Source organism: Podarcis cretensis (genome assembly GCF_951804945.1).
Source record: "Podarcis cretensis genome assembly, chromosome: 12".
In the NCBI taxonomy this organism is placed as follows: domain Eukaryota; kingdom Metazoa; phylum Chordata; class Lepidosauria; order Squamata; family Lacertidae; genus Podarcis; species Podarcis cretensis.
This window is the reverse complement of record NC_137181.1, coordinates 37,509,828-37,519,058: the sequence shown is the minus strand read 5'-3', so window position 1 is coordinate 37,519,058 and position 9,231 is coordinate 37,509,828. Positions and strand designations below refer to the sequence as shown.

Sequence of the window (9,231 nt, the reverse complement as noted above, 5' to 3'; positions counted from 1 at the left end):
CTTATGAAATATAATAAATATATATTTAAATACAGTATGCCGCCAATGTTATTTTGCTTTTTTATTGCTTCAATTATTGTATAATTTTATGTGAAGGTCTCCGATCACAAGGAGGGTAGCCTGTCTTTGTGTGTGTGTGTGTGCGTGAGTGAGTGAGTATGTGTGTGTGTGTGTATGAGAAAGAGACTTGGCTTTTTTTTTTTTTTTTTTTGCAAGGAACACGGACCATTGATGGGATGATTAATTATGATATAAAATAGTCCGCTTTAGAAAGGTGGCCATACCCAAAATTCTGATCTTTTAATCTCGATCAGCCACAATTAAAACAAATATTGCCGTACAAGTCGTCTATCCCTTTGCATAAAAACATATGGCTTTGCTATAAAAATGATGACGGGAAAACACTGACCCATTAATAGCCTGCGGACTGATTTATACTTTATTGTTCTGCTGCCCGGCCATGTGACGCGAGGCAGCCAATGGGCTGACAGGCAGCCTTCAACTTATTAGGTGACTGTACTTCTTCGTGAGGACCAAGTTGTTACATGAAATCTGCAGTTTCATAATTTCGCCAGGTCTTGCCTCTCCTTTTTTTGCACTGGGGCTGGGGCTGGGGCTTGGCTTGGATGGCTATGTCTTCTTCGGGGACGCTCAGCAACTACTACGTGGACTCTTTCCTCATCCACGACAGCGAGGAGCTGGTGCAGTCCCGCTATGGCTCGGCTTCTCTAGGTCAGCCGGCCAGGCAGGCGACCCTTGGAGACCACCCCGAGTTCACCCCGTGCAGCTTTCAGTCGAAAACCTCCGTCTTCAGCACTTCCTGGAACGCCGTGCACCCGCCGAGCGCTAACAATGTGCCCACCGTGTACCACCCGTACGTGCACCACCAGGCACCAATGGCAGCGCCCGACGGCAGGTACATGCGCTCGTGGCTGGAGCCCATGCCGGGCTCCTTGTCTTTCCCGGGCTTGCCGGCCAGCAGGCATTACGGCATTAAACCTGAACCGCTCACGGCCAGGAGGGGTGACTGTACCACCTTTGACACGCACGCGCTCTCTCTGACTGACTATGCTTGTGGTTCTCCTCCAGCTGATAGGGATAAGCAAGGCAACGACGGCGCGTTCTCGGAAAACAATGGCGAGAGCGAGGCGAACGGAGACAAGCCCCAGATCGACCCAAGTAAGTGCCATCCGCCTGGGCTTGGGCGGGAGGAGGGTGGGCGGGTGGTAGAGGGCTGGGTGTCGAGAGCCACCGTCTACCGTGAGCTATGCGGCAATGGCTGCTGGGTGGGTGACTGGGTGGGGGCTTCTGTGGTCCTAGAAGAACGTCCAGCTGCACCACTGAGCTTCTCTCTATTTCTGTGTGTGTAGAATTGTGTGCGTAAAACGGGAATATGGTTGCGCATGCATATACGCGTGTATGTACATATTTGGTGCCACAGTCTTTGTAGGCTCACGGTCTATGCAGCCAGCTAGGTCTGTGTGTGTTTCTCAGCGTCAAGGTGCCAGCAAAGTCCAGCATGACCTCCCTGTCGCAACAGTGTGCAGGGGCGCGTCACCAGCGTGTTTTCCTGGGCGCACGCTTCAGCTACCAAGCCACACTGGGGGGATGGGAGGAGAGAGCCGGGCTGTGTAGGGGGGGCGGCGTGAGAGGGTGGTGGTCGCGCACAACCCAAGTTACTTGGGAGAGGCGAGGAAAAACAAAACATTGGATGTGAATCTGATCCCTTTGTGACGACTAGCTGAGCTAGGAAAGCCAAGAACAACAACTGTTCTTGTGTGTGTGTCTTTTCCCTAACTTCATTTTTGCCCTCTGTTTGGCGACTATTTATTCCACTCCTTTGCTTGTTGCTAACACCTTCGCTTGCCTTTAGAACTGTGCCAGCGGATCAATAGTGCAGGCACAGCAAATAATGCCAAATGCAAATGTGTGAGTGTGTGTTTTCCCACCTAAAGCAAGCCAGGCTTAGCCTGAAGAGAGGGCCGGGTGGGTGTGTTCCCTTATCTCCTTGAAAGCGCCCAGCGGTTATATAAGAGAAGGTCAGAACTGGAAAGTGAAACATTTTCATTATGACACTTATTCTCAGGGGTTGTGCACCGGTCCTATATTTTTTTTTTTCCGGAGGGGGAGAGGAGAGAGAGTGAAATCAGGGGGCTTGGCTGAGAGGAGTGTAAGCAGCAAAGGCAGGCTTTGAAATTACACCCTATATAAACACTATGAAGAAGTGAGGCGGTGGCCAGTGGGGTTCCCCCCTCCCTTTCTCTCTTGCTTTTTTTACTACGCGTAATTCTACGTGACCTTTTCCATGTGTCTCAGTTTGGAGTCCATTGTGTCTGACCCCATCCTGTATGTCTGTCCAAAGGAAAGGAATGTCGTAAACCACCAATATCAGGGCATCCATGCTCTTCAAAAGGAAGGTGGTGGCTTGGGGGTGGGGGTGGGAGGAGATGCTGTTTGTGTGCCTATGGGGTGGAGATGCAGTCATAATAGCAGTGCGGGGGGGGGTTGGTGCGGGGTTCTGTCCTTCGCCAACTTAACCCTCTTTGGCGTCGTTTTCCTTGCAGACAACCCGGCCGCGAACTGGTTGCACGCGAGATCCACTCGGAAAAAACGGTGCCCTTACACCAAGCACCAGACGCTGGAGCTGGAGAAGGAGTTTTTGTTCAACATGTATCTCACCAGGGACCGACGGTACGAAGTGGCCCGGCTCCTGAATTTAACCGAGAGACAAGTGAAAATCTGGTTTCAGAACCGGAGGATGAAAATGAAGAAAATCAACAAAGACCGAGCGAAGGATGAATGATGCTCGGCTTCCAGGTTTAATCACGTTTCAAACAGCAAAAATCTCCCCTTCCAGCGCAACGCAACACAATCCTCCCCTCTTCTGTTCCCAGCATACCCCGAGACTGTGTCCAGGCCTCATGTGTTGTTGTTGTTGTTATTATTATTATTATTATTATTAATATTATTTGGGGTTTCCCACCCCTCTGGGGTTGTTGCTGTTGTTTTGTCCTTGGCCAATTCAGCTCTTGAATGTATCTCGCCAGCTTGCAGGGAGATATGGCTGTGCCCCGGTGCTATTATGGAGGTACCCAGATTTATCATTTTCTAATCATAGGAAAGGAAAGGGGGGCATTAAACTCGGAAGGCTGATCTGTTGGCTTGTCTAAATCTACCTGTCCTTCACGAAAGAAAGAAAGGAAAAAAGAAAGAAAGAAACTACCTTTTTAATGCACAATTCTTTACAGACTGTATAGGTTAGTCGACGTAGTTAATTTTATTTGCTCTTTGCGCGGCAGAGAGAGGTCTGCTCTAATACTTGAACACTGTGTTTTATTGTGGTAATTATATTTGTGACTCAATTTTTTGTGCTTGGGTGCTGTACCAGATGTGATTGTGTAAGCTAGGATTCAATTTGAACTCAGGTTGTTTATTATAAAGGTTGCATAGAGTATAGCTCGGTAGTGTAAGGAGTCCTTTTTTCTGTATCATTATTAGACAGTGAACCTTGGATTGTACCGGGGGGAAACCAATTCGTTCGCTCTCTTTCTATCCCAGCTTTTAAACACAAAAGTGGGGGGCATGATCTGGGATAGCCAAGGACTTGTGGATCCCCCAGTTCTTTTGAAGCAAGTCATTTTCGTATGCACACTTGATCTATCTATCTATCTATCTATATATATATAGTACAGTCTTCGTCAGTTGTATATATCATAATCTATATATTAAAGAAAGAAACCCTTAATAATCAGGCTAGCTTGAATCTTGTTTTTGCACCCGTGAGCAATTTTCAGATAACGGAGCTATACCTATATGTGAAAAAGAAGGTAACTACCTATGGTTTACGTTTTGAGTTTAATCGAATTTAATTGATTCTTATTGTAATGAAGTTTAATTTTATTGATAATAAATTATACACTCTAAAAAAACCTACCTTTTGGTTATTGTAGATTTGTATCGATTATTAACATAAAAAATAAAGAGTCCTGGACGTTATGTTTATGCAGAAGCTACACTGTATATCTTGCAATAGTTACCTCATGGCCTACTGACCAAATAGTTGTGTCCAGAATGATATTTAACTTTTTGCTAAATAAAATATATATTGATTCTTTTAAAAAAAAACATTGTGCTGTTTTTAAGATTATTAAGAAGGCAAAACCTGCCCATCTTTACCTTTGGAGAGCAAGCAAAATCCTAACACTGATCCTTTAACACGGTTACTCAAAAGGAAGACCCACTCATTTTGATGGAACTTCCAAGCAGTTATGGTTCACATGGCAAATCCTTCTCCCAAACGAAAACGCGAGTGGAATCTGGGGGAAGAAGACAGTGGAGTAACTCGGCCAGGCATGTTGCACCCAGGCTATCCAATGATTGCATAGAACCCTGAACTGGAAACTAAGGATAGTAACTAGCGTGGGTGTCTTTAATTAGTTAAGATGCTGTGAAATAATAATAATAATAATAATAATAATAATAATAATAATAATGGAATTGATCAACATACAGCAAAGCAGCAGGACAAAATTTCGGTGACCTTTTGCAGGAATAATCTAGTTAGTACCCGCCCCTCTTCAACTCTCATTTTAAAAAATCAGCTTGGCTTCCAGGAGCAAATAATTCATAGCGTATGAAATTTCATCCATGTCTCTTCATAGAGAAAGCATTCCCAATGTAAAACCCATTCCAGCTGCTTTCTGTGTCTTCGGTGCATTCTCGCCCGCGAAATAAATACACCGCATTTGACGCAGCCAAAGATGGAGGCTTATCGGGCAACAATGGACGCTAGAAAGGTTTTTTGTGTGTCGTTGTTTATAAAGTTCAGGTTAGAAAATCGGGTTGGTTGGCAAAGGGGTGTTGGTGATGGAGATTAACCAACACTTTAACGAATACATGCAGGCGATGGAGTGGGGGTGGGTAGTCCAAACGGATGAACAATAAAAGGAATTCTGACGCGTTGAGAGTTTAGTCGTGCCTCGGGCAGGCTCGGCTCCCCGCTCAGAAATTATTATCCTCCCCCATAAAAAAAAAAAAATACCAGTTAGATCAGAGTTGTGCACAAGACCAAACAGGGACTCCTCTGTAGCTCATTGCAGAAGAGTTTATTTTAAAGGCACAAACAAGCCCGCACACTTCCAGCTAACAAGTCTTAGCTGAAGAAGCTGTTAAGAAAATTCAGAGCCATAGTGTGCCATAAAAGAAAATGACGGCTGTAACCGTTTATGGGGTGTAAAATGCTGCAGGCTTGAAGGCAAGAACTTTCAGTATCTCAGGCTTTGAAAATGTTCGAAGGTTCAGAGAGGCAGGGGAAATCACTTGGAGTTTTGTTGGCCTTTTTTAATTTTTATTTTTAAAAATAAAGAAATCTTTGGTAAATTGCATTAAATTAACACAAAGCGAAATAGTTCTCGTCTGCAAAAACAAGGGTGGGGGGTGTTTCTAATTAATGCCTGTCCCAGTGGTTTGGGATGTTGCGACGCCCTCTGTTGTTGCAGACGGTGGGGACTTCAAAGAATCCTCATTGGAAGTGCGTAATAAATGGCAGGTCTGCAAACTGTCTGGAATTCGGCCCTTAATGAGTTTACAACTGTCCAGCCACAATTAAGATTTTCTACAAAAGCCCTTTCATTTGTTTTGTCTGGCTGTTTTAGATAAAGCGGCTCTGCGGAAATAGCTCGTTTTTATTAGCCCTTTCCCCTCTGAAATGTAGGCTGTAAGGTGAACGTTTATCTTTAATGAATATACCGCTGGAACCTTTTCTATAATTGCTACTGCATGGCAAAGTAGATTACCGAAGCGTTTGCAGGGGTAGATATCAGCTATGTTTACACGTTCGTCAGATTCCTGCGCCTATTTTATTGCTTGCGGTTACCGGGACAGAACAGCAGATGGCAGTGTTGTTCCACGAAAACAAGGGCGATTTCCGCCATGAAGCCAAAGGAAAAAAATTATAAAATGTCGACTTTCTAGGAGATGCATATGCGGTTTTGAAACTCCTGATTTGATATTAACAAAAGGCGATATTATATATGTCCCCACAACTAAAAGGAATACCTTAATGCTTCAGTATTTCGTGTTTCAATATGTTATAATCTTAAAAGTCAATAACTGCAATGGTAAACTTCTCCGTTTGTAACTATTAGTATTAGTATTATCATGCCTGTTCTGTACAGATTGATATTTTCCTCTCTCAGCTTGAAGCATGCTTCACGAATCCTGCTAATTTGACCGCAGTAAGAGCAAATAATATGTCGTGCGCCTGAGTGCACGTATCAAACACATGTACAGTGAGAATATATTTAAACAGTTTAAGCTTATACAGATGCATTTGGGTTAAACATCCCGTGTATATTGTAATCGACTAATGAAAATGCATAACGGATATATAATGTAAGGGATATATAATGCACAAAGTCAAAGCAGATATTCTCACACAATATAATCGTTTGCATTAACCCGTTCATGGCTTAGGCAATTTACCTGGGGATCTGCCCCAATGAATGCAGCAAAGCTTCTTACTTCAGAGTAGACATGTATAGGACTACACTACGCTATACTGAGGCCGCATAAGCAATTTTTATAGCCGGGAATCTCAAAGCGCTTGGAATGCGGATGCTGGTGACTGAAACGCGGCGGAGCTGTTAAAGAAACATGCTCAGTGTGTATTTTTAAAAAAACAACAACACACAGTTAGACGTGGGTTTTTAAATATTTTTTTAAAAAAAATGCTCCGATCATTTTTTTTAAAAAAGTATTTATTAGGAGCAAACAGTTTTCACAATGCAATGGGCGAGCTTTTGAATTGCTGAACATGGATGGCTCAGTCTTAATCTCTTATTCAGCCAATGATCCCTGCCTTTGGTTCCATTCTGCTCTGGGCCAGAATCCTTCGGAAACGACGTTCTTTTCACCGGGCCAAAACAGAGGCTCTAAGTTGGTGGCTCGGCAACAAAATTTAATTTGAAAATTATTTACCGGCCACTGAATTTCTTCACCAGATGTCTTTGAGGCAGTTAAAGGCTCCCGCTCGCTTTCTTAAGCAATTTCATCTCTGTGGGACCCGGTTTAATTATGCAGTGCAGATGATAACAGTTCTAATACACCGCAGGACTAAGATGCCTGTACGAATCTAGGCTGGAACTCTTATGGCATTTTATTTACTCTTTCATATGTGTGTGTGTGTATGTTTATGTATATATTGTATATATATTGTGTGTGTGTGTGTATATATATATATATATATATATATACACACCTCTCCTTCACTTCTGAATTCTACGGCTCCATCGATTAGTATATGAGCCATATACACAAACACACATACCGAAGATAGATGAATGGACTCGATGTTTGTGAATAAATAAGACAATCAAACCACAAATGTGTGCCTACTGTACCGAAATTAAGAGCCAAGAAAGACAAATAACATTATTGGGAAAACGCTTTAAGTTTGCGTCTTTTTTCCCTGCCAAAAAGAGAAAAAGAACGTTTAGCAGTCAAATGACACACTAAATGTGATTATCAAAGGTATTTCATTGTAATTCCTTAGTAGGAATCCAGGAGGATTCCTAAAAAAGACTGGAAATTTATTGTGCATTTATTTAGGATGGAACTTACATATACTGTACTTAATACAAATCCCCTGTAGAAAATGTCGTTTATATGAACGAATGACTGGTCATGGCAGCTTTTAATGTTAATTCTTATTGTCTCGTGTGTACTTTTAATGTAGCTTGTCCTCAATGACTTCAGCTACAGTAAAATGCAAACACGAATATATACATTTGTTGTAAGTAATTTGGACAATGGGTGATCAATGGAGGGAATAAAGGAGGAAGAAGGCAGCTGAAACAGCGGAATAATACCCCAAGTCCAAATTGCAGAAAATTCTTTGCTTGATCCCAAAATAAACCACCCTGCAGAATGACCATTTGGTGTGTGTGTTTTTAAATCATCCTCGTTATTTTTAACATTTTATTCTGTGGGTGGAGGTTGTTTTTAAACGAGGTTTGTTTAGAGAAACCTAGAAAGCAGTAGTTTCTAGGTTACAATTTTTTAAAGGGGGCGGAGAGGGCATTTTGGATGGAATGAGTGACCTAGGGAAAACTTTAAATAATTAAGCAGTATCCATTCCAACATATCTTTTCTTTTTCTTTTTAAGTGGGATGGAGAATAGAGGCATCTTCTAAAACTGGGCACCATTAAATTTCCGCATTCATGTACCGTAATATGTCCCGGAAACATTGCTTAGAAGTGAATAATCATTTCACCCCTCTTTTTTTGCTATTTATACTGGAAGTCTATACTCTGGAGGTGATTCGGAGCTCATTCCGTTTAGCGAGGGTTAGTCCTGAGTCTTTATTATAAAACGCCCTATTTCCTGGAGGGGAGGCCGTGGACAACGGCGTGTGTGTGGGTGTGTGTGATGGTCTTCTCAATTTAAGTAGCACTTCCAAGAAGTGACTTTAGGCAAACGCGATTTTAAAATATATTTATATAATCCCAGCAGAACTGAGACACACACGTCTAAGAAAGCAGTGTGCGGTTTGATCCTCCCAGAGCTCGGCCTCAATGCTAGTTGCACTTAACGGTGTCCTTTAAAGACTCATCGATAAAATTCTGTCTTGCTCTTATCAATACCCAAGTCTAGACTGTCGGTTCTGTTTGCTGCTGCTTTCTTCTGGCATCTTGGCTGCGTTGTCACCAGAGGAGCAATTTATTGGCAGAATGCCGTCTAATTCCGCTTCTTTGATCTGGCTCGTCGTCTTTGGCAGGTTTTTCCTTCGCCTTCCCTTCTAACTTCTTAGCCTTTTTTATTTTTCTCAGGAGGCTTTCCTTTCTTTCTTAAAATTTCGAGGTTATTTTTTTTGAGGGGGTATTATTATTATTATTGTAGCCCCGCAATCTTGCACCACACGCCTCTCTCCCCCCCCCCCCAACAAACACGTTTTCTTCCTTTGGGTTTGACAGCCATCTTGGTGCCTTGACCGATCTTGGCGGAATGAAAACCAAAGACGTCTGTCGATGCAACCAGCCTGTACTCTCCTAGGAATAGCAAAGCAAACCTCGAAGGGCGGTCTCCGCGCCCAGGACCGGCTCCAGTCCATATCACTGATTGTGAAGATGAGTTCATGACAATAACGTCCTTCCTTTCCAAAACTGTACACCAACACCTCTCTCCAGCCCCTGTTGCACCCGGGCCTCCTCAGGCCCCTTAGATGAGCCCTC

General features: G+C 43.1%; 1 protein-coding gene across 1 annotated transcript; it reads left to right on the top strand.

The window, feature by feature from the left end:
* Positions 1-491: 491 nt before the first annotated feature.
* Positions 492-4,125, top strand: HOXA9 (homeobox A9). Its single transcript, XM_079948091.1, has 2 exons — positions 492-1,179; positions 2,565-4,125. The coding sequence occupies exons 1-2, from the start codon at positions 627-629 to the stop codon at positions 2,801-2,803; spliced, it is 792 nt and encodes a 263-aa protein (XP_079804217.1). The 5' UTR covers positions 492-626; the 3' UTR covers positions 2,804-4,125.
* Positions 4,126-9,231: the final 5,106 nt, after the last annotated feature.